At 39.0% G+C, this 26,349-nt stretch overlaps 2 protein-coding genes across 2 annotated transcripts in view; both read right to left on the reverse strand.

Annotated features, from left to right (window-relative positions):
* smyd2b (SET and MYND domain containing 2b) overlaps positions 1–13,487 on the reverse strand; it is a 42,375-nt gene extending 28,888 nt beyond the window's left edge. The window contains exons 1-4 of the mRNA XM_059499150.1: positions 13,233–13,487; positions 12,265–12,328; positions 8,754–8,864; positions 8,614–8,674 (exon numbers count right to left, since the gene is read on the reverse strand). Of these exons, the coding sequence (XP_059355133.1) occupies positions 8,614–8,674; positions 8,754–8,864; positions 12,265–12,328; positions 13,233–13,408 (412 nt within the window). The 5' untranslated portion in view covers positions 13,409–13,487. The remainder of the gene's footprint in view (positions 1–8,613; positions 8,675–8,753; positions 8,865–12,264; positions 12,329–13,232) is intronic.
* A 4,070-nt stretch (positions 13,488–17,557) lies between these two features.
* si:dkey-121j17.6 (uncharacterized) lies at positions 17,558–25,244 on the reverse strand. The gene is made up of 4 exons (XM_059499151.1): positions 25,023–25,244; positions 24,760–24,925; positions 24,555–24,670; positions 17,558–18,504 (listed from the first exon to the last, which is right to left on the reverse strand). Exons 1-4 carry the CDS (start codon positions 25,185–25,187, stop codon positions 17,701–17,703), a joined length of 1,251 nt encoding a protein of 416 aa, XP_059355134.1. The 5' UTR covers positions 25,188–25,244; the 3' UTR covers positions 17,558–17,700.
* Positions 25,245–26,349: the final 1,105 nt, after the last annotated feature.

A 26,349-nucleotide genomic window follows, 5' to 3' on the forward strand; every position in this document is an offset into this window, starting at 1 on the left:
ACATAAAAAAAGGGGAGTCCTCCTTTAGTTACTAAGCCGCCCGCAGTTGGAATCAGCTTCCAGAAGAGATCAGATGTGCTAAAACACTAGTAACATTTAAATCTAGACTCAAAACTCACTCGTGAACAAGACCCCAAGATACTTAGGAGGATGGAACGGGAGATTGACAGACGGATCGGTGCAGCTTCTGCAGTAATGCGGTCGATGTACCGGTCTCTCGTGGTGAAGAAAGAGCTGAGCCGCAAGGCGAAGCTCTCGATTTACCGGTCAATCTACGTTCCTACTCTCATCTATGGTCATGAGCTTTGGGTCATGACCGAAAGGACAAGATCCCGGATACAGGCGGCCGAAATGAGCTTTCTCCGCAGGGTGGCTGGGCGATCCCTTAGAGATAGGGTGAGAAGCTCAGTCACCCGGGAGGAGCTCAGAGTAGAGCCGCTGCTCCTCCACATAGAGAGGGGTCAGTTGAGGTGGCTCGGGCATCTGTTCTGGATGCCTCCTGGACACCTTCCCGGGAAGATGTTCCGGGCGCGTCCTACTGGGAGGAGACCCCGGGGAAGACCTAGGACACGCTGGAGAGACTATGTCTCCCGGCTGGCCTGGGAACACCTCGGTGTCCCCCCAGAAGAGCTGGAGGAAGTGTCTAGGGAGAGGGAAGTCTGGGGTTCTCTGCTTAGACTGCTGCCCCCGCGACCCGGCCCCGGATAAGCGGAAGAAGATGGATGAATGGACTCAAAACTCATCTGTTTAGTTGTGCATTTATTGAATGAGCACTGTGCGATGTCCGAACTGATTGCACAGTATTTTACATATTCACTGTATTTTATGTAAAATCATTTTCTATTTTTAATTGTTTTAAATTAATTTTAAATAAGTAAATTTTTAATCATTTCCAAAGTTTTAAAATAGCTTGTTCTTATTTTTTATTATTTTTCTTCATGATTATTTTACTTTCCTTTATGTAAAGCACTTTGAATTATCATTGTGTACGAAATGTGCTATATAAATAAACTTGCCTTGCCTTTAATATAAAAAATAGAAAAATGAAGGAGAGGTTAGAGCCAATGAGGAAGAAAGTGAGATAAGTGAGGAAATACGAGACATAAGGCCCATTGAGGAAGAGGAAGAGATGATTCAAGAAAAGGATAGAGAGAAAACAGAGGAAGGAGCTGCAGAAGTAGATATTGAATACCAGGTTCAGGGTACAAATGAAGAAGACAATTACCCATCCTTGCTGGTCTTACCGTTTCCAACAGACACAGCTCATGTTGATCAGCTTAAAAAAAGGTTAATAGCAACTATATACCGTACTGCTGCTCTTTTGGGCCATGTCAACCAGTAGCTTGCTTTCCAAAAAATTCACAAGGATGGTATTTTCAGAGCCAGTGGTATGCTGGTAACAACTGGCTGGGGTATTCTGTGGAAAAAGATGCCATGTACTGCTTTAGTTGTTGTCTCTTTTTGACAGAAGAAAAGTTAAAACCAGGACTGCATGGAGATCAACTGGAATTGTCAACTGGAAGAAGGCTGTTGAAAAGATCCATGAGCATGCAGCCACTGATTCCCATATGATCAGTATGGTGAGGTGGGCCAACTATAGAAAGGGGCCTTTAGATGAAGCTTTTAAAGCTCAGGCTGCAGAATGTGAGTTACAAAATGAAAAAAAAAGACAGAAGAACAGAGAAATCCTGTTTCGCTTAACAGACATCACAGTATATTTGGCAAGACAAGGACTGGCATTTAGGGGACATGATGAAAGCAGCAACAGTTCAAACAGAGGAAACTTTCTTGAGCTTGTGCACCTCTTAGCGGAATATGACAGTGTCCTCAGAATGCATCTTGAGTGTATACAGATCGCTCAGTCCCAAAAGAAGAACCCTGGTGACACTTTTATCCAACAGGACCCAAAATGACCTAATACAATCTCTTGGAACGCAAGTGAGGAATGTCATTCTGAAAGAGATTAATGAGGCCAAGATATTTACAATTCTTCTGGATGAAACTACTGACGTGTCACACTCAGAGCAAGTATCCTTTGTGGTCCGGATTGTCCATGACAGGCAAATAAAGGAGCGTTTCATCCAAGTGTGTCACGTTAAATCCACAACTGGCCAAGACTTGGAGGAAGTGCTAATAATAATAATAATATGTTTAATTAATATAGCACCTTTCTCGAGCTCAAGGACGCTGAACATGGTACACCAAAGCAACAAATTTGCCCAATTCAGTTGCATATAACAAAAATTATGTAGTAAAAAACAAAACAGACAAATAAACATGTGAATTAGGGATAGTGATAAACAAATACGTTTTAAGTTTTGATTTGAATTCACTTAAAAAGGTGACTGTTTTGAGCGTCAGGGGAAGTGAATTCCAAAGTTTGGGTGCAATAACGGAAAAGGACCTGTCGCCCATTGAAGATAGGCAGATCCAAGGTACACAAAGAAGTTCAGAATTAGAAGACCGGAGTGTCTGAGAAGGTATATAAGAAGAGAGTAGGTCGGAATGATAGGAGGGAACAAGACCTTTAAGTGCCTTAAAAGTGAGCAGAAGAATTTTGTATTGCACACGAATAGATACAAGCAAATAGTGAAGATTAAATAAAATAGGGGTGATGTGAGCAGATTTTTTTGTGGAAGTTAATAATCTGGCAGCAGAATTTTCAATATACTGCAGACGAATGATGGAGTGAACTGGTAAGCCAGAGAAAAGAGCGTTACAATAGTCTAGAGGAGTGATAATAAATGCATGCACTAATGATTCCGCATCTTTTCTACTGAGAATAGGACGAAGTTGTGCAATTCTTTGGAGGGTTTGCTAATGTGATCATCCAAGGTTAGTGATGGGTCGAAAACTATACCAAAGTTTCTAACAGTAGCCGATGGAAAAATAGAAACAGCGTCAAGGTCAAAGCTAGAAAGATCAATTTTATTGGTAACGGTGGCACCAGTAAATCAATTTTAGTGGTAATGGCTCTTCTTTCAGAAAATGGGTTGAATGCTGAAAATATCCAGGGTCGAGACTATGATGGTACAGCCAACATGAGCGCTAGTTACAAAGGGCTGCAGGCTAGAATTCAGAGGCAAAATGAAAAAGCACTCTTTGTGCATTGCCACGCACACTGTTTAAACTTAGTGTTAGTGGAGACTGCTAAATCAAACCCCCATTTTGTGTGTTTTTTTTTTTTTGGTAGAGAGACTCTACACTTTCCTGTCTTCTAGCAAGTGTAATGCTGCATTCATAAGTTGTTGTATGCTGGAGAGAGAATGTGGGAATTGAAACAGCTGAGTGACGCATACTGGGCCTGTTTTGAGAAAATGCCTCAAAAGCACAGGAAAAAGAATTTCCTGCAGTTATGCAGCTGTTGAAAAAAAAATTCAGACAGAATTCCACCTGATCCAGCTGCAGGTGATGCTCTAATTTTGTTTCACAGCATACATTTTGAGTTTATGCTTTGTTTGGAGGTGGACACTAGAGGTCTTCACGGGTCCAAAAATTTGTGCCCGAACCCGAAAGAGACCCGTAATGTACTACACCGAACCGACCTGGAACCGTCTATTATTTCAAAAGCTGGACCCGTACCCATGTAGATCCGAGAAATGCCTACCAGGACCCGACTGGACCCGATTGTCACATATTCCACCTTAAATTACTATAACAAGTCAATAAACCTGTTGCGAAAAATACAGCTTTTTGTCTTACATTATTTAAGGAGCCTTAGTCTCTCTTCCCTGACTGCCTGTGATGCATTACAATACTCCGACAAGAAAGTTATCCAGATTTGATTTTGGATTACCCCATTAAAACACTGCATTTGGATTTCTCGTTTCCTGTGTGCATTTGTGACAGAAGGACTCCATCATGCCCAGATCCAGCAGTGTGGGATTTCGTATCCGTTCCCCAGCCACCATAGAGGAGCGGATGGGGAGACTCTCGAACTTAACCACCCTCCGTCAAAAGGGGAGTGAGGTGGGTGGTTTGGCGCAATTGTTCTGGACCATGGGGGTACATTTATGAGGCACTTAAAGACGTTTTTAATGCCTGTCTGGATAACCCTGTGCCTGAGTGGGAGATGAAGGAGCTGGAGATCCTGGATTTTTGGGGGTTCACCATTTACCTACAACATCGGTCTCAGTGGGATACCCCAGCCACACCTGTCTCTCCAGGTGTGATGGCCGACTCTAGACCTGTGTCTCCAGACAGGGTGGCCGCCAGCCTAGCGCCACTACACAAGATGGCCGCCAGCCCAGCACCACAACACCAGGTGACTGCCAGGCCAGCGCCACTGCCCAAGATGGCCGCCAGCCCAGCACCACTGCACAAGATGGCCGCCAACCAAGCGCCACAGTCGAGTGTTGAGTCGAGTCAGGTCCCCGTTGCCCCTCCAGAGTCGAGTCAGGTCCCCGTTGACCCTCCAGAGTCGAGTCAGGTACCAGTTGACCCTCCAGAGTCGAGTCAGGTCCCCGTTGACCATTCTCAGTAAGGTCAAGTCACCATTAACACTCATGAGTCAATTACTACCACAGTTAGACCTCAGGAGTCAAGTCAAGTCACCAATGATCTTAATGGGCAAAGTCAAGTCACCAGTGTTCTTCATGGGCAAGGTCAAGTCACCAGGGTTCTTCATGGGCAAAGTCAAGTCACCAAGAATCTTCATGAGCAAAAGCAAGTCACCAATGGTCTTCATGAGCAAGGGCAAGTCACCGTTGATCTTCCTGAGTCAAGTCAAGTCACCGTTGATCTTCCTGAGTCAAGTAACCATTGATCTTCCTGAGTCAAGTCAAGTCACCGTTGATCTTCCTGAACGAAGTCAAGCCACAGTTGATCTTCCTGAACCCAGTCAAATCACCACTGATCTACCACAGCCTCTTCACGTCTCTGCTGAACTACCAGAGCCTCTTCACGTCTCTGCTGAACTACCAGAGCCTCGTCACGTCACAGCCGAACTTCCTGAGCGCTCGTCCTATCCTGTCATGGCCATGGAGGTCATCCAGGAACTCACCGCCTGCCCTGTCATGGCCATATAGACCATCCACCATCTCATCAGGGCCACGGAGGCCACCCTTAACCTGTTCATGTCCACACGGCTGTGGTGGTCCTCTGCGCCACCCTAGTGGGCTTCTGTCTCGACCACACGGAGGTGGTGGTTCTCTGCACTGCCCTGGTGGGCGTCAGTCCCGTCTGCTCGGCTGTGGTGAGTTCCATCTGCACCATCCCGGTGGGCTCCAGTTCCACCTGCTCCACCCTGGATTCCTGCCCTGTCGGCTATGCCCTGGGCCCCTGAACTTTACGTTCCCTCCTGGCCTCTTTTTTTTCACTTCCGGTCTGTTTCCCTCTATGGACCTGGCCCTCCGTCCCTTCCCCTGGTCCTTCGTCGGTCCACCTCACTTACCCCATTAAAACACTGCATTTGGATCTCTCGTTTCCTGTGTGCATTCGTGACACAGTGTTTCCGGATACTGCTGTTGCCTCAGCTGCTCTTCAGCGTAAAGATGTGGATCTAGCAGTGTCATACACACTGGTAGAAGGAGTGCTGAAAAGGCTTCAAGAACTGAGGACAGAAAGTAAATTCAAGGTTGTCTTTGAAAAAGCAAAGAAGCAGCCCGAGGCTGCTGGAATTGAGTTCCTGACAAAATACCTGGCAAGTCAAGACCCAGAAAAATACCTGCAAGATATAAGTACAGTTCCAATTCAACAGGAGAAAACCATCACCCTGAGAATTTGGAGGAGTTCTACCGAACAAAGGTGTACTACACCTTTTTGGATACCATTACTCAAGAGATGCTTGATTCTAAGGAAATGATACTAGTTCAACTGGCATTATCCTCAAAGGCTTACACAGTCTGACAGTAGCATCCAAATGGTCAAAAGGAGTAGAAACTGGTGATGCAGAACTTATCAGAACAGTTAGTAAGTTATACGGGATTGATGAAGAAAAGGTCTTCACAGAACTTAAAGTATTTCATGCATCCTCCTCCAAAAATTGAATTTCCAGGAAATGCTAAAGTGCCTAAAAGACAATGAGATTGAGTCTGTTTTACCCTCTCTTTCTTAACTGCTAAATATTTATGCAACATTTCCTGTTTCCAAAATTGTTTCCATTGGGAAGCTTCTTAAAAAAAAAATTCCCTGAAGCAAACCCGGGGGATTCAGCTGCATCCATGTTAGCACGTCATGTTTGATGTGGTAATTTCTAGGGTTTGGGCATCGTGACGTCATTACTTGGCGTGGCCGCCATGTTGATGGCCTTCTTTACTGCTACTTGGACGTACTCCCTCTCATCCGTGTGTCTTAATTTGATTAATTAAAAATCTATTTAAATCATGGTAAACCGTTGCTGTGTTGTGGGGTGAAAATAAATTGCCCCCTACAGTGCAATTCGGTTAGGTATACATCCGCTAGGGCTGGGCGATATACAAAAAAAAAAGATATCTCGATATTGTCAAATTTTTTACGATATTCGATATATATCTCGATATGTTTGCATTTGCATTTAAATAATGAAAAATAAAACATGATTTTCTTTTGCCCATAAAAAAAAACAAAAAAACATTTAGATTAAACCGCTAATTTAAGCAGTTAAAAAAATCTAGACCAAGAGACCAAGAGATCACTTAATGCTTTTTATTAAATGAATACATGTAGGCCTATATGTAACTGAAGCAGTGCAAATTAAGTAACAGTTACAGAAAGTGCATTCTGTCAACTTTTTAGTGCATGCAATTCACAATTTAAACTATGCAACTGGGATAAGTATTTTATTTTAATTTTTTTAACAAGTTTTTAAGCTAAGAACACAAGTCTGTCAACTGTCTGTGGTTTTAAGAGAAGCTCTGTGGCATGAAACTGTTCCTACTGACACTAAAAACCCTCTTAGATGGGGAGCTAGTTGCTGAAGCACATAGCTATTTCTTATATATAAATATATATAAATGAATACCAAAGACTTTTGCACTTTCTCTATCGAAACTGGTAAACATATCAGTGAAATTCCCCAATAGTAATTCCAAATGGCCATAGCCTATGTTTCTCTATTCAAACATCAGCGGTCGAGTAAGTGCATTTATTTTGCGATCACAAATGCAAACAATACAGTTGAGATCTCACAACAGAACACAGACCGGCTGAACGACGCTTTCATTAGATCGCTCAATTCCAGCTTGTTAGTGTTTTCAGATTATCGTCAGCGGCTCTTCCGCAATGAGGAGTGAGCACGTGCGCATGGTTGCCAGATTGCTTAAAATAAGCAAACACCGGGCAGAAAATGTATCCTTGTAACAGTGGAGCTCTGACTCGGAGATTTAAACTCTTGTTATCTGGCAACCGCTATCATTACAGCTCTCGTAGTGGTTCCTTTTTTGGACATTCACGCGGCGTTCTTTTGGGAAAGTATGCTTGAATTTGAAATATTCGATATTCCCGATATATTCAAATTGTACATCGTCGTCAAAATTATTCCGATATTATCGCTAATATTCAATATATCGCCCAGCCCTAACATCCGCGCTAAAATATCAAGGTGAAAGTCATCATACCTCGCCTAATATAGACCCAGCTCTCAACCCAACTTTGAGAATAGATTAATGGCGATATTTTTTTTATCGCCCGATAAGAGTCTCCCGTTAACGCAGCACCTTAATGCCGATAACGGCCCACCACTAATATATATATGATATGATAATGTGAAAAGCTACTAGAGTTGACAGCTGTACATTTAAAAAAGATGAAGTAGATAAAATGCACAATAAAGTAAACATTGCAATAATTAATCAACAGTAGATCATAAGCAAATCCTTTTCATAAATGCGTACTCATTGTGTCAGGATCCCAGCTAGAGTGCCCATGAGATCCTCTAGAGGGCACTCCATCATTTACCTGTACCATTGTTTCACAGACTACATCTCCCATAACACCCCATGTCAGGAACTAATTACATGCACAGCTGTTTTCATTTAGGAGTACTATTTAAGTTACACACAATCACTCTCACATGGTGAAGTATTGTTTTGCTGTTGCAGACTCTACCAAGCATTTTCATTTACCATTGCATTTGCCTTGTTTCGTTGATTTGTTTATTTTATACTTTGCCTGTTCCTTTGGATTATTCTTTTGAAAATTTGCCTTGGATTACACTGTTTGTTGGATTTTGAGCTTACCTCACCTTTGTATTAATAAAGCTTCCACTTAGATCTATCTAAAGAGTCCCTATTACACATTAATTACAAACTGCTTTGAAACCACAAGCATGTAGAATATGCAACAGTGCAACATTTTTACTTTGTACTTGTAGCTTACATATATTTAATCAAATAATATCCTTTTGTATCTTAATAATTAGATTAGGCCACCAACATCCGTATCGTGATTCCTGTTTACCATCCCCAGTTTTAAGACCTAAAGAGTGGTAGTTAGGATCTGTTTTATACCATTTAAAATTACTTTTTATGAGCTTAAATATGATCAAAATAAAAATAATACAACATAGCACCACTAAAGGGCACCTCTAGATAAAAATACTTGATGTGTGAAAATCAATTTGACAAAATAAAATGTAAAAAATACAAAACACAGCATGCCCTCTGTCAGATGCACTGAATGATTTCTGGTACTTACGTGCTTCCATATCCCTCAGTAAGAGTAGTTTTTCTGACGGGCTTCTCTCTTTCTGGTGTCTCTGTATCAGTAAGTATGTGTCAATCACTCATTGATTCTGTATCGACAAAGAGAGTAATAAAATGGTGTTTGTATCTGACCAGCCTGGCGATGATTCTGGCCATCAGTCGCACTGTCTCTGAGGGGCACCAGTTCTCTCCATACACACACATAGCATGACACTCCAGCTTATGCATGGGCCAATTTGTTTTCTGTCAAATACACAAAACAATTACACATGAAAGACTCATTACTGCATATACAGTACACTATACACATCATGAATGTCTCTAAGGTATAAAGACATGCAGAGATAAGATGCTTATTGTATGCCATGCAAGATTGCAGATTATGAAAATCATTAAAAGATTTTCAGGAAACAATGGTTACTGATTTTCAGATAACTGTAGAATTTGTGGAATATACAATGCTTTATAGCAGGGGTGGTGGGTCCTGGAGAGAGCCCTCCAGAGTTCAGCTCCAACCCTAATTAAATCTCACCTGCCTGTAGCTTTCTAGTAACCCTTCAGACCTTAATCAGCATGTTCAGCTGTGTTTGATTAGGGTTTAAGCAAAACTCTGCAGGGCTGCGGCTCTTCAAGACCGACGTACGCCAGCCGTGCTTTATAGTGTATACCAAAAAAAAAAAAAGTGCATTATTAAAAAAAAAAATTACATTTTTATATTAACAAATAGTATTTTTCCTAATTTTATTTAAAATAAATAAATAAATAAACCAAGAGCAAATGTAAAAATATTGTCACAATTTTGGAATATATTAAGATGGAAAAATTTAGCTATGTCCCCCAGCCCTGATGAATAATATGGATAAACTAATTAAACTGATTTGTGTGGACAACCAAATAGTATTGTGATGTGATTGCTGTGGACAACTGTACACATAAAATTCAGAGGGAGATGAGATGCTATATTTAAATCCTAATGTGCTTTGCAGATGGAGCCTAAAAAAAATATGGGGAAAAAACATATCAGTGACTTGCTGCCATGCATGAGGAGTTACTGATGTTTCTAAACTTCATAAACCAACAGCCACTTAAAAGGGAAATACACTGCTGACCTGGTGGACTTTTCATAACTTGGCTTTCTCCACAGTAGAATGTTGAAAAAACAAATTCTGAAATTGCATTTTGTACATGACTAGGGAAAACATATAAAGACCTGTGACCTTCTTATGTCACCAATAATTAATAAGGGTGTAACGGTACGTGTATTCGTACTGGACCATTTCGGTACAGGGCTTTCGGTACGGTGCACGTGTGTACCTAATGACGGAATGCAATATTTTTGCGCGGAACATAAGTTCATTTTTATTTTTCCAAACGAACATATTAAGTGGCGGAAGTCTCTGCGTTCAGCGCAAATCCCGCCCTGCAGCTGATTCTAATGCTGTGTTCACACCAAACGTGAATAGAGCGTCAAATCCGCGTCTACTGCGTCTAGTTTGCCGCTTGAATATTTTGAGATCATTCGCTTCATTCGCAAGTGAAATTCGCTTCATTTCGCGCGTGAAATTAACTTCACAACAGACGCGTATTCGCGTCATGGGGGGCTACTGCCAGCTTAGTTCACGCAGCATTTTCAACCGCCATTTTTATTCAGATAATTTTCAAAATATTACTGTTATAGTGTCATGAAATGTAGTTTTAAAAGTATTTCAGGCGAGAATGTAGTTGTTTTAAACTCAAATATGCGGTTTATTTATAAAGACAGTGTCTATTTAAAAAATGTGTTTCGCCGATTTCGGAGATGAGCTCCATGCGATCAGTGGGAGCTCCGTCATCATGTATCCGCCGAGAGCAGCCTCACCTCGGCTAGATCTTCTGACATTTGCCGCTGGCTCTGATGTCTCTTTAGTGGTTCAAGATAAAATATAATTTGTTTGGGGTAAAACGAAACGTTTCTTATCTTTGGCCTTTATTCAATTAATCTATTAATATGTTTATATATATAGGTCCTTTTTATTCATGTCTCTATAGAAATAAGAACTTTTTAGAAGTCGGCTGCGTGCCGCCATCTTGTAGCAGAACTTCACTTGCGTTAGCATTCCCATTGACTCCCATTCATTTTGGCATCACTTTGACAGCGAATAACTTTACATCTGAGGCATTTAAAGACTCTGTTTGTCCATTATTAATTTCTAAAGATACACGACAATGTATAAAGGGCTCCATTACCTTCTATGTTACATTATGGCCCCGTATAAACAGTTTTTGTAAAAATAGGCTAACGATTGCGTCATAACCACTCGACTCTCTGTCGCATTACCGTACAGACAGGAGGAGAAGCTCGCAGGCAATTAACTTAATATGGCGTACTGGCGTTACATTTTAAAATACTATACAAAATAATTAATCGGAATACTTACTCCTGCTCACTCACGCCAAAGAACTCCCCGCTCAAGCTCGCCGTCTCTGCAAGATTAACGATGGCAGTTTGCACGCACAGCCACTTAGAAGATTTACATCTGTCAGACAGGTTGCTGACGTCGTCAAGCTTCGTTTGAGTCTGCGCGTCAGAAACGGAAGTGCTAAAAAACGCTAAAAATGGGCTTCACTTGTCTCAATTGAGTTCCAATGGGTTCGCTGTGTCCATTTCTTTTACTGTCTATGTTGACTGCTCACTGACAACATCTGTCGTTCCTCCATGTTGAATGAGTGACTCCTAGCAGGGCAGGCTCCCGATTGGTTAACGCGGCGCGAATTGACGCCCAAGGTTCACATTTTTCAACTCGGCGGCAGAATATAAAGTTAAGATATACATTCAGATATAAATGTAATTAAAAAATAAATTAATAATTATCAATTTTCAAATATTGCACCTGTCAAACATAGTCTATTTTGCCGTTATTACTGTTGACGGTGTCCTTTATCAGTAGGCTTTATATTTATGCTCAACATGAAGTATAGATATTGTTGTCATGAAGACAAGAGCCTGGTCTGTCGGCGGTCTCCCTCTATGTCACCTACAAAAGGAGCAGCGCGCCAGCGCCGCGTTCTGGTGAGGCAGGCCTACAAGCTGGGATAGGTAATGCTGCACTGTAATCATAGTTATTTATTTATATTTTTCATTATATTTTATTATATGATATTGGTTTGAGACTGAGAGTATTTTATTTAGTGGAGAACTTTGCAGCAGTATTTTATTTCTTATTCTTTTTTATTTTATATATATTTTATTAAAAAGTATTTAAAAAAAAAACGTGTATAGTAATAAACAACCTGCAGTTTAATGTTGGCATTTCTTTCTCTTACTGTACCGAAAATGAACCGAACCGTGACTTTAAAACCGAGGTACGTTCCGAACCGTGATTTTTGCGTACCGTTACACCCCTAATAATTAACCTTTGATTTTGGCACCATCCCTCTGTTGATCCAACTGAGCAGGAATACAAAAATGTGGAAGTTTGATCTATAGTTTTAACAAAGGTCTTGTGATATGAATTTCATTATCAGCACAGTACATGCATTGCCCAATTTTCACTCATGTATGTCTTTCTTCCAGTTTCCTTATCAGACCTTTTGCTTGCAATTTGTTTCTTTGTTCTTTTTATTACTGTTAGTATTTATATAATTGTGTATGTGTGTGTTTTACCTGACAGTTCACATTGCAGTAGAATGCTTTTTTGCACTTTCCACATTTTGCAAGACCCTTTTTCCTGTACATGACAGAGAAAAAAAAACACAACCACCAATGTTCATTAAAAAACTTCATGTTAACAAATGTGTTTATGTGTCTGAAAAAACAAGAACTATTTTCATGTCACAGTAACCATGTTTCATATGTAAATTACTGAGTTTATTACTACATCAAATATATAACGTCATCATTGACAGGCATTAACTATATTTTCAAATTGACTCACGGTACATTTATAACTAAGAGAGACAGGAACAGAATGTGATAAAGAAAGGTATTAGAGCAGCAATCTCTCTTTAGCAGCTGTCACAATGAGTGTGCTGTCACCACACAGGGCCAGAGCAAATGTCCTGAGTTTGGGCAGCTGCTTCAGGACATTCTGCTGTATTTTTAGATGTGCCCTTTTGGAGCTTATCTGCTGGTCACGACAGAAAAGTGAAATAAATCTAAAAGTAGAAAAGGGCTTGTTTATATTGTCTACTGCTTCTTCTTTTCTGTTTCTATATATATTAACTTTAGACCATGCCTTAGACATCATTCACACTAAAATCAAGAGAACTGACAGATAAGATTTATTTAAACATTACTCTCTCTCTCTCTTTCTCTCTCTCTCCTTCTCTCGCTCTCTCTCTCAAAGATGTGTAAATCTCAAAGCTTGTTTGCACCTCTACTCATGCTGTGAAGTCCTGCCATTCATTCAGCTTCATAAGAAAGTTCAAACTAAGCTGTAGAAATACATTAATTCCAACAAATGAGAACGTACACATCTCTATTTACAAATTTTGCTGCATATATTATATTTCCATTAAGAGAGTAATTTGTTAGAATATAACTATCATAAAAATATAGCCTACGTAACAACAGTAGTCTATAAGACAAACCATCATACAATAAAGTGCCTGCATAAATAAATAAATTCAGACCTTGTAAAGCATTGTTCACAGATGAATCCTCTCTCGCTGACGGACAGTACGTATGAATAAGCGGGACACGAAAAGAGCAATTCACCGACTTCATACGCTCTGCTCACCCGCAGTCCTCTGCCCTTCCCCGGGCTGCTGAACTGCTCAATGCCCGCGATGCCCTCACACTCCATCATCACACACAAACCTAGCACCTAACGGTAGAACGCACCGGTGTTCCGACTTCTGAGCTTTTCAATGTAACTTAAATGGGTGGAACATATATGAATATTTATGAGGTTCCCCACCACGCCCGACTCTCAGAATTTATTTCGGGAAGGTAATAATTCTATTGAATAAAACATTTAATAAAGTAATCAAGCGTCACGTATGCATTAACTACAACTGGTAACACTTTTAACAGTTTGAAATATTGTTGTTACCGTGCATGCAATCAAAGGAAGATGTTGCAGGTCAATCACGAAATGGTTTTGTGAACTGTGTCTACACTCGTGGATCAAATGACACGCGTGGCTTCTTTTAGAGTCTGCCCTTTTTAGACTTACTCTTCACTGTTTTTGTGTTGCACGAATTCATCTACAAATATAGCATACCACACGTAACTGTGCATTAAGATACCACTAGTCTAGATGACGGTAACATTTCAGAGATGGTCGGTCATGATCTCACGCGCAAGTAGTTGTATGCACGTGGTTCATCTCTGAGACGGTAAGTTTTAAAAGTAATATATTCAATACCTCCGGACTTTTTGTCGGGCTTCTTTGGGCATTTCATTAAAGAGTTATGTTCTTCTGTGGGTTTACTTACATTTTATGAGAAGCAGTATACAGTGCTAATTAATGATTTTCTTAGTTTTTTTCAACTCAATTAATCCTAATGTTAATATGAAAATATAACTTAATCAATATCAAGCTTAAGCTACAAAATTAGTTGCAAAACCCATTAGTTTCTTAGGGGTTGGAAATGTTTTGTATTTCCAAATAAACAGATTATGATCTACAAATAAATGCAAAACAGGTAAGCATTAAACAAGCTTTGGAGGTCTGAAATTGTGACCTTCTGTCTCCTTTTTGCCATTTGCTAGTTCTTCTCCAAATAGTATTTTAGTTTGCCAACAGGCAAGTTTTAATAACAAGAAGCAAGTATTAATGTCACCTCCTATAAAGACATACTAATCCAAACTAGACCAAATCAAAGGTTTGAATCACATCCAATAAAAGATGTACTGTACTGTAATAGCCTACTTAAAGGGTTAATTCACCCAAAAATTCAAATAAGGCTGCGTTTTACTCATCCTAGGTGTACATGACTCTCTTTCAGAAGAATCCAGTCGGAGTTATATTAAAAATTGTTTTTGAACTTTCAAGCTCTATCATTGCAGTCAGCAGGTGCTGCAGTGCATCAGTTCAAAAGAAGTGAAATAAGCACCCTTCCATAAAAAACTGGATGTCCATGTCTCACACGGCTCCGGGGGGTGAATAAAAGCCTCCTGTAGTGACTTTATGCGTTTTTGTGAGAAAAATATCCATATTCAAAATGTAAAAATAATTTTAATCTAGCTTGTGCCAACAGTTGTACACAGAAGCACGTATGACATATGAGGTCAGCTTTGCTCATGCACCAGCGAGTCTCGTGAAAACCAACATTTGTTAACAGGAGAAAAGGAAGCAAAGTTTCCTTACTTTAGCAAAGCAAAACCAGTCTCATCATGGCTTATATCTAAACTGAATGCTGAATGCTGGCCTTTATTTGCTATTTCTGTTGAACTGTGATGTTCACTGACACCACTCCTGTTTCATCAATCTGAATTAAGGCTATATTACAAGACAACATAACCAGGTGGAAAATGAACATGACAAGCATGATTAATGATATTCAAGATGCTGAAAAAAAAAAAAAAAAAAACAGATCTTCCTCCACAGAAGCACACACAGTACAGTCCCACCCACACCATGGTATTATCTGGGATAATTTTCCCTACAGTATGATCAGAGCCGGATTATCCATAAGGGCATTTGGGCCAGTGCCCAGGGGGAACCAACCATTCACAACAACTAGTGGGGCACCACATGACACAGGCTTTAAAAATATTTTTCGTAAATTATTTTATTATTAACTTGAAATTCTTGAGAGACCATACATAACTCGTTTATGAACACTAACTTAACAACAACAACAATAATAATAATAATAATAAATTATAAATAAATAAAGATTACATGACCACTATCAGTCCCCCCCCTTCCGTCCCCAATCTGTCAGAGTTGAGTTGGTCCACAACAAGTACGCGCAAATGTGAAATTTTTTTAACGGCTACAGAAAATGAATCAAAATGGACAGACATCAATTGAGTGGTTTTGCAAAACAAAGTTAAAGAAATACAAGGACGCAACAATTCAACATGTCCCAGGGATCTAAAGTTTTTTTTAAAACGAGTGAAGAATGAGCTCAGGACGACAATGACACAGAAGCGATTGACTGCACTCTCCCTGTTTACCATTGAAGTTAAAGTTAAAACATTACCGTCTCCAGCCGCGAGAGGGCGCTCTATGCTGCTCTGTGTTCCTGTAGTCTAACACTGAAAACATAGAGCGCCCTCTCGCGGCTGTAGACGGTAATGTTTTCTCTTGGTTCTTGGGTCTAAATAAATGTGACTTATAGTTCAGTGTGACTTATATATGTTTTTTTCCTTGTCATGACGTATTTTTGGACTGATGCGACTTATACTCAGGTGCGACTTATAGTCCGAAAAATACGCTAGTTGGACAATTTAATAAATTACATTTGAAAAATCACATTAATTATGTCTGGGGGGGGGGGGGGGGTCTTTTGAGGTATTGTGCCACACTGGGGCACCACACCGTCTTAATACGACCCTGAGTATGATAAAAGGGAAGCTGAGGAGGAAGAAGAGGGAATCTCTCCTGCAGCATCAGAAGCATCAGCGCTTTGATCAGTGGTCTGCTGTCTGCGTGTGTTTGTATGTTTGTCTGTCTCTTCTCATCTTTTGTAGTGCAGAAGAATCAATGGATGGATGATCTTTATCACACAAACTTTGCAGAGATGACAGAACAAAACGGAGGCACAATGCACTCGCTCTCAGTCTCTTTTCTACTTCAGTTAATTAAAGTGGCGCGTGTAATGAGTCTATGTGCTTCACTCTAACTGAATTAAGTAGACAGATAAAAGTCCCTCTAAATTCAGACGGAGTCCCTGCACTCAGACCAACACACACACACACACGTTTGTTTTTGTGAAAAGTGGGTTCATCCCATAGGAGTAATGGTTTTTATACTGTACAAACTGTATATTCTATGGCCCTACACCAACCCTACACCTAACCCTAACCCTCACAGGAAACTTTGTGCATTTTTACTTTCTCAAAAAAACTCATTCTGTATGATTTATAAGCGTTTAGAAAAATGGGGACATGGGTTGTCCTCACAAGTTACCCTCTCCTTGTTATACCTGTGTCATACCCATGTCATTATACAGAGTTGTGTCCTGATATGTCACAAAAACAAGAGCACACACACACACACAGTGCGCTACAATAGGACACACATCATTGTGTTTGTGTGTGATCTGTTCTTTATTCAGAGAGCTTCCTACTGCAGAAAGCCCCGAAATGCCCCGCCTCCTTCTCCCGCTCTTTCTATGGATGGAGAGAAGAACAGAGAGAAAAGAAGCTGCGTTCAGATTCACAGGGTCCTTATGCAGGGCATTCACTGCTCTCTACACACACAGTTTTTTCCAAACACTGCCACCCTTTGATCTTAATGAAAGCCAGAGAAAACGTTTCTGCACAGTACTTGTGTGTGTGTGTGTGTGTGTGTGTGTGTGTGTGTGTGTGTGTGTGTGTGTGTGGATTGTTAGTAGCGAAATGGTTACATTGTTGGTTTGTTTGTGTAAACAGGGTTACATTTTTTTTAACGGATGTAAAATACATAAGCAATGTTGACCTTACAGTGTTAGGTCAACATGTTAAAAACTTGTATCACTTTTTTGAATCTGTACACTAATATACGTAAAACTTTAAACAATTATTTTATACAATTATTGTACAAGGTTACAAAAAATAGTTTTGTAGTTACATGCAATTGAATTAATGACATCAAAATATTAGCAATTTGCATGGTCTGAAGATATAGTATATACAAGTCATTCTGTACCAAAAGCACATAAAAAAAGAAAAAAAGAAAATGATTTTTTTTTTAGTAAATGCACTTTTCTGTAAATAAATAACTTAAAATAAAATGCAGTTAAGGCAGTAAAAAAGTGAGCATCACACACACACACACACACACACACACACACACACACACACACACACACACACACACTTTTATTTCTGTAAAGCAACTTTGAAACAATGTGTATTGTGAAGAGTGCTTTACAAAAACATTTGATTCTTGATATTTGATAGTGTTCTCCAATACAAAAAATCTACTGTAACATTCCTACAATGCTAAATGTTTTCCTCTTGTGAAGGAATACAACCTGCCGGCGAGACAAAATAGTCACACAGAAGGTTTCGTTGCAGTTCTGCCGTAACTGACACATTGGGTTTCCTTCTTTGCTCCACCGTCTGACAAGACCCATTCCCGTAATTCCTGCAGGTTACTTCAATTATGCTTTGGTCACCATCTGCAAAGGCTGGAGGTGTATGTGCCACAGACCTGCTCTTGTGGAGGAAGTTATGGATGCATAGAGAGGCCATAGTGATCTTTACCACTTTTTCAGGCTCCAAGAATATGGTCCTCCTGAAAACCCTTAACCTGTTTGCTAGAATGCTGAATGCATTTTCGGCAACTCTCCGTGCCCTTGAAAGACGATAGTTCAGCACCTGCTGACTGTGGTCCATCTGCTCCATCTGATATGGTGTCATGAGATCAGGCCTTAGAGGACACTCCTCATCACCCACAAACATGTACGCCATTGCTATGTCACTGTTGGGCAATAGTTCAGGTGGAGGAAAGTTCAGCAGACCCTGATCCATCGCTTTACACAAGTCCGAGTGAGTGAATAGTCCAGCATCAGAGACCTTATCCTGGGTTTGCACGCTGGCATAAATGAACTTGTAATTTGCATCCACTGCAGCCATTATTGTCACAGAGAATCTGCCCTTGTTATTATTGTCAAGGCAGCCACTCTTTGCTGGAGGCTGTATATGAATCTGTTTCCCACCAAGCGCACCTAAGCAATGTGGAAACTGCCACTTCAATTCAAAGTCCTGGGCTATTGCCCGCCATTCTGCCTCTGTTGATGGTGTCTTGCAACAGAACAGAAAAACAGTTAAGTTTTTACACTAAGGGTGCTTTCACACTAGCACTCTTGGTGCACACCAAGGTTCGATTGTGTCAGAGTTTGGTTCGTTTGGATGATTGTGAACGCTGTCTTCTGAACTCGGGTGCACACCGAGCGAACCGTACCCGAGTCAGATCTGGAGTACGGTTCATGTGAACTCCGGTACAGTTCGCTGCTGATGTGAACGCAGTCATACCAAATAGGGGAAGTGTACTGCTATTAATGACGTATTATTTGATGAAAATGTGTATTTGTGTGCCTGTTTCACTCACTTTCCTGACAAGCGTGACTGACGCGCTGCAAGCAGAGAGCTGTACATCTCATTTCTGTTCACCTTCAGCGTTCTTTAGAGCAACTGCAGTACCATCGTAAGACAGACGCAAGTGCTGTTATGTACCGAAGCTTTGTTAACAAAACGAACAGTTCAAAAACGTAATTACAAAAGTGCAGAGAGTAATGTTGCATTTGCCACCACCTCCTGTGCCGTCATTCCTAAGCAACGGGGTAAACAGCTGCTGGCTTGATGATGCAAGTGAACCGCGGTTCGGACCCATATAAAATAATATGGCAGTGGGGAGCAATCGAACTCAGGTTTGGACCAAGCAAGAAAACCAAGTGTGAAAGCACCCTAATTCTTGTATTTCTCACATGAAAAAAAAAAAACTACAGTTCTGTAAATATGAATTCATGACTTGAGACATCATTGACTTTTATTGCAATATAATTACATAACAATATCAATTAAAGCAGGACCCTGTTACTATGTAGATACTGTGAGATGAGATTTAAGCATATTATCTTCATGTCTAATAATGGAAATCAATAGTGAAAGATGTCTTCAGATCCTAAAATACGGTGAGCAGGAAGGGACATGTTCAGTGTTGTGTGGCCACAACAAATTAACTTCCCGGTATGTGTTATTGTGTTGAGGTAATGACATCCGTTTTATTTTGAATTAAGAATGACAAAGTCAGTTATACATTATATTGTGCATATGTGTGTTATATTGTGCAATCTATAGATACCTTGCATTTTAGAGTTTGAGTTTATTAATATATGTTAAACAATGCATATTCTTCTTCTTTTTTATTATTCTTTAAAAGTCTATTAAATCCATTTACTGATCATTTCTTTTTATGGTTTAATATTTATGTTTAACCCCATATCAGCAATAATGGCTATATTCATGGCAACATTAACAATATAATTTAAATACATAATTTACAATAATGTAAAATTTTCTGAAGAAACAATAATTATACAAAACATGCAAAGAACAATCTTTGTTTAATCAGTGATAAAAATTCTAAAATTCTTCCAGGAGAGAGAGAAAAAAAGAAAAGTATTTTAGTATATTTTCTGAACAATATCGTTATCTTAATCATTTGGGCATTCTATTAAAATATGTTTTACACTCAAAAAAATCTCACACCAGTCACAGACTGGTTCTTCTTCTCCTTTGTATAAATATGAACGAGTGAGTCTCAAGTGTTCAATTTGACGTCTTGTGTCATATCTATTAACCTAGTCATATCTATTTTCAAAACAGTAATTACATCATTTACTACTGGATTCACATCATATAGTTTGTTGTACATGCATTCATTCCATTCACCATTTTTTATTAATGTACAGATTTGATATAGGTTTAACATCAGATCCTGGAATATTGCATTCTGTTATTTCCAGCTGAAGATCTTTCTTAGCCACTTTATCTGCCATATGGCCGGTATCCAACAAAAAACTATGTTGAAATACTGTTTCTTTAAAAAAAAAGTCAACTTTTTCTAGCAAACATACTAATAATTGTAGGTTGTAGGCAGTTTTCATAGACTCAAGCGCTTGTAGGCAGCACATAGAATCTGTACAAAAATTCAGAAATAATGTTTTTAATATTTAAAATATGGCTTAATATTTGTTATATCTTTATATTATTTACCCTTTAATTCTTGTTTCTTTTTACCTAATTAATGTTCTACATTATATATTTGAATACGCAAGTATATGTTTTGTAAATACTGAAATTCATGCCAAAAAGCTTTGATTTTGACTTTTTCTGTAGGACTACGACAGTGAGCGAAAATAAATGATCACAACTTCTCTTTACGGTAATGTAACATTTGTTTTAGGCAATAATATTTCACTTCACACTTATCATTAATAGGCTTTTTACCAAGGATTCATATAAAGATATAATTAGTTGTGTTTTATTGAGAAACTAATCAGCATTTGTGAACAAATAAGTGAACCTATAGTTTCATTAATGTCTATTTTTTCATTCTGTGAAAGATTCACTATTTTTAACCAATCATTTGAGTGAAGGATTTAATGATACAAAAAAAAATAATTCAAACCTCATTTGAATGCTGTGCATATGTAATGTAATATAGCCATATCTTAGCCAGTTTAATCCCACCGGTCACAACAGTGACCATAAAAAGGTTTTCATTTATAAAGCTCTAAAAACCTAACTGACTGATGTTTTAGTGTACTTCCTGCAAATATGGAAAAAATAAAGGGTCTCAATTAAATACATGCACTTTTGCCTGATTAGTGCAAATTGTCACACGACCAAAGCAGCTTATTTCCTGTTTGCACCTTGAGAAGATGATGGCTGTATCACAGTTCCAAAACTAAAGGCTAATAAAGTGTCTTAACATAAATATATGACAAAGATTTTTGAAAATGCTCACAATAGTGACCGGTGGGATAACAGTGAACTTAGGTATACAATATAAATCCAATTTCAGTTACTAGTGAAAATGACAATAAAATCTTGCAATGACAAAATATTGTACTAAATATAAAATTCAAATGTTACAAAAAATCTACAATGATGATGTTATAATACTCCAAGTATTAATATTAAAATTTTATGTTATATTTTGCTAAAAAGTAAAAATTTTGAAATGCTGTTTTTTTCTTCTTCTAATCTCTGTATTCCTATCAATGTTGCATTTTTTTATGCATAATAGAAACCACAGAATTTGAACAAATAGTTTACAATAGCTGGGTTAAGATATCTAACCTTTTTTGTGACTGCAAAAATATGTTATTTCGGTACACATATTATCCCACCGGTCACAATTGTGACCGAATTTAAAACACAGCTTTTCACACACTTTTCCAAAAAAATCTATACAAAATAATTTATTATTTCAAAGGGTTACTACTTGCCACTACTTACAACTTTTTTTAGTTGATGATCTGCACGAATGGGGCTTTATTAGTGCTGTTCATTGATTCGAGTAACTTTTTTGACATTTGAGTATAAAGTGTTCTAATTCTACAATATATGGTGTAAAAACGTCTGAGTGCTGCCCTCTTCAGGTTGAACGGTGGCTACTGCAGTTGATTTTTCCTATTGGATGTTTGCAGTGGCAGGTGACGTAAGCGGTGGCAGGTGACGTAAGCGGTTTCCAGCTCACCACGCCCTTGGCAGTATAAAATCATGTTGTTCCGTCAAAATTACTGTAGTGAGTCAGGAGTTGAAATTGCGAGTATTAAAAACGACCAGGATAGACTATTATAGCATCTATTTAGCATAGCATTTATATAGTTATTTAGATTATTTCATGTAGCCTATGAAGTTAATTAGCATAGTTTTTTAGTGTAACGTTAGTATTGTTAGAAGCATAGTTAGTAGCATAGTATTGCATCAGTTAGGATAGCTTCAAGTTGGCATAGATTTATCTGTATTTAGTACAGTGGTCAGGATGGTACGCATGTTGCTGGTTGCGACAGCACTGCTGGACTGCATAGTTTTCCTGCAGACTTTAAAATTAGGCGCCAGTGGTTGCATGCACTTGACCTGGAAGACCGCGAGTTCCCGCCTAGAGCTGGAGTGTGCAAACTGCATTTTTATGCGGGATTGCTTCTCCAACGCAGTGGAGGTGGAAATGGGCTTCTCCACACAGCTCGCGCTGAAAAGTGTCGCGGTGCGGGAGTTAAGACCGCAGTTTGCAAGAGGGTCTGGCTGCAGGCTTGCACTTGCACTCTCAGACTTGCACTCTCAGACACTTGCAGTCTATATTTTTTATTTTGTTTAATTTTTTTTATTAATTTTTGTTTGAATTTCCCAACATTTTATAACAGTAGCCAGGTGGCGAAGACAAAAAAATAGAAACTAAATTACAATGTCACTTGCAATCGCTACTTGCACTCTCCGCTACCTGTGACGTCACTTGCAATCAACACAAATCGTGTTAAGGTGATTAAACGATTAAAACTAATTTAGTACTATAACGTACAGGGTCCTGCAAGAAAAAGACAAGACTGGCAAATCCGTGGCCAGAACACCAGAATATGAACGTTTTCGCAAAGTCTCTCGCTAAGCGTAGAAAAAAACACTTAACATGTCTTAATATATTAAGATGCTATTAAATTATCAAATTAAATATACAGTTCATTAATATAATGAATATGTATATAGTATTTTCCTCACATACCGCAAAATGTGGCATAATGGACTAAGATGATAAAGACCAAACTCAATATGCTTCTCTATTAAAATACGTGAGCCCAGAATAAACGCAACATGCAAAGTTTCGCGTTAAGCATTTTTCCATATAGAATAAACTGTCGACAACTCGTTTATATCACTGTCTTTGTCCATTAACCTACATTATGTGTTTTATTTCTAATGATTTTCTATAGGAGGAAAGCGTTTAATGTACAATTTAACGCACTGCATTCTGTACTCGTCTGCTTGCCTGTATGGAGTTGATCCTTTTAAAATCACTTAATGCATTTCATAATGCACGTTCATATTTGCTGGTCTGTATATACGTTGAGTCAAAAACAAGACATATAGGCTAGGCCTACTGAATTGTCTTTATCATCTTAGTCTGTTATTAGGCCACATTAAGTGTTTTGTTGTATGGGAGGACAAAGTTTGCGCATTGTGTTCATAGCCATCTGCTTACCTTGTAGTACTTTAAATAATAACTATATATCGAATTTGTATCGAACATTTATCTTAATACATTATGCCATATTAAGTGTTTTTTCTACAGGAGGAAAACGCTTAACGAAAGACTTTGTGCATTGCGTTCATATTCTGCTGTTCTGTGGCCACGGTCCGGGCTTGTCTTTTTCTTGCAGGACCCTGTACGTTACAGTACTAAATTAGTTTTAATCGTTTAATCACCACCACAGCGTCTTGTCTCCATTGGCAACAAGCACGATTTGTGTTGATTGCAAGTGACGTCACAGGTAGCGGAGAGTGCAAGTAGCGATTGCAAGTGACATTGTAATTTAGTTTCTTTTTTCTTGTCTTTGCCACCTGGCTGCTGTTGTAAAATGTTGAGAGATTCAAACAAAAAGTAATAAAAAAATTCAACAAAATAAAAAATAAAGACTGCAAGTGACGCCGCTAGCGGAAGCACAAATGTCTGAGAGTGCAAGCCTGAGAGTGGAAGCGCAAGTCTGCAGCCAGACCCTTCTCGCAGTTTGAGCCAGCGGCTTGAATTGATATGAACAGACACCTCGACATCCTCCACTTCAGGTGAAGGTGGGGGAGAAAAGTCCTCTACTTCAAATGAATGCTCTGTTGCAAAGCTACTTGCGTCACTACAGTCACTCTCCATTTTAGAGACTCTGACAGCAGCTGTCAATCAATCCGTCACTGCGGGTCTCAGGTTCACGCCCCACGCGCTCAGCCTCGCCCTCGGTTCATCCCCTCTATCTCCGCTGTGCTCTGCCACTTTTCAGCATTTTTCAAATATTGCCAGTGGGTGGAGTCAGGCTCTGACCAGGGGTTTAGTTAGCCTTTAAGATTTGTTCCCTCAACATATGATCTTGATGGCTTTGCATTGCAGGGTCATGATTCGTTATCATGTCCCCACAAGTTCGAAGGTCAACAAAACATCTCCCTTCCCAGTCACTGTACTACGATTATTTTGTCGTGTTTTGCAGCAGATGTTTATGGTGGAATTCATTTTACTGATTTTTTTCTTTTAATTAGCAAGCAATAAATGAAAACTACTTGTGTAAATAGTGGTAATTAGAGCTTACGTTCAGGTAGTCTTTCTTCATGAGCTGGTACAGAGCGCCACAAGTCTCCATAACTATCTGTGAAATAGTGCTGGCCCCAATCCCGTGATGAGAACTGAGGGAACTGAATGTTTCCCCTGCATAACAAATAAAATAAATACAAAATATACAGTAACAGACAACAGCTAAACCAGTGGCTATTTTTCTGTTGCCCTGGCAGACCCACCTGTTGCCAAAAAGCGCAAGGTCACAGACAGGCGATCTCTTGGGGGTATGGCTCGTCTCATTTTTGTGTGTTGTTTGGTTATGAGGGGTCCGACCATCCGCAGCAGGAACTCAAACTCCTCTGTTGTCATCCGCAGCAGCTCCTTGAACCCATTCTCATTAGTCATCTATTGTATGGAAAGCACAAACACGTAGTTTCTAACAGAATAAATTCACATAGGCTTTTCAATGATTCGAAAATTACGCGGTACTTGATTTCTTTACCTCCAGCTCCCTCTGCAGAACAGACAATCCGGGCTGCTCGCGTCGTCGTCCCACACATTCTCTCTTCCATATTCGTCTGTTTTTATTTTTATTTTTTTCGCTGCAGATCAGTGCACAGACAACTTGAAAGGCACGCTGTTTGCTGACCACCGTGTCGGGGTTCATTGATTTGGAGTATTCCAGTCTCGCGCGAGAACACCAGACAGTAAAGGAAAGAGAACCCCGGCTCTTCTTCTTCTTCTTCTTCTTCTTCTTGCTAATTTATTGGCGGTTAACAAACAACAAAATGGTGTATTTCCGCCACCAACTGGTATGAAGTGTGAATCAAAATGATACCTATTTGTTTTTAGAAAACGCATCATGTTGTCACACACAGACATCAAGATTTTGGATATGCATCATTGGTGACAATCAAAACAAAAAAGCCTGGACAATAAGGAAGAGTTTGTGCTATGAAGTGGTTTTGTTTGTTACCGTTGTTGTGATGCATATGCTAAAATCTAGATTTCCGGGTGAGTTGAATGATGCTTTTTCTCAAATTATTTTAAACACATCCATTTTGTCCATCTTCAAAATAAGCAATAGTAATTATGTGATGACTTTTTCACCATCAACAAAGAGCTGATAACATCTGAGCTCTCTGAATTTTGCCTTTCTTTGCCAAAAAAAACAGTGTTTCACAAACACAAAGATATAGCTGCCAAAGACAAACTAACACAAGAAGTACCTGGACCAAGATCCCAACTAAACCAAACACTGTCCACCACATGGTGACTTTGTGACACATGAATTAAATAATCAACATTTAAACCTCTGTTAATTCTTAATAAGAGCTTCAGATGTCTGACAGGAATAAAGTCAATCTAATGAATGAAGCTGGAGAAGCTGTTTGTGGAGATGTTTGATCCTCCTCTGCTGAGATCTTTAGATATTTAATGTCTTTGATTTGCAGTTGATTTTACCACATGCGCAATCATCAGGTATTTCATTATTTTATAGGGCCAGTTGTTCAAAGGTAAGCTGATTGGATTTTGGTTATCGGATTGGATCAAAACTTGAAAACAAGTTGTTCAAAAGGGAAAGAAGGAATATGAAATGACATTAGATCACGGAATCCAATCCTAGTTTTAATCTGGATCAAACCTATGGAATGCCAAAGCTGCCAATTTTAAAAATAAATAAATACATAAATAAATATACAAATAAATGTAAATAAGAATACATAAATACATAAATATATAAATAAATATACATAGAAAAGTTAAAAAACGAAAATAAATAATTATTTATACATTTATTTCCATATTTATGTATATATTTATTTTTT

The sequence above is a fragment of the Carassius carassius genome, chromosome 18, assembly GCF_963082965.1.
Source record: "Carassius carassius chromosome 18, fCarCar2.1, whole genome shotgun sequence".
Classification (NCBI taxonomy): Eukaryota; Metazoa; Chordata; class Actinopteri; order Cypriniformes; family Cyprinidae; genus Carassius; species Carassius carassius.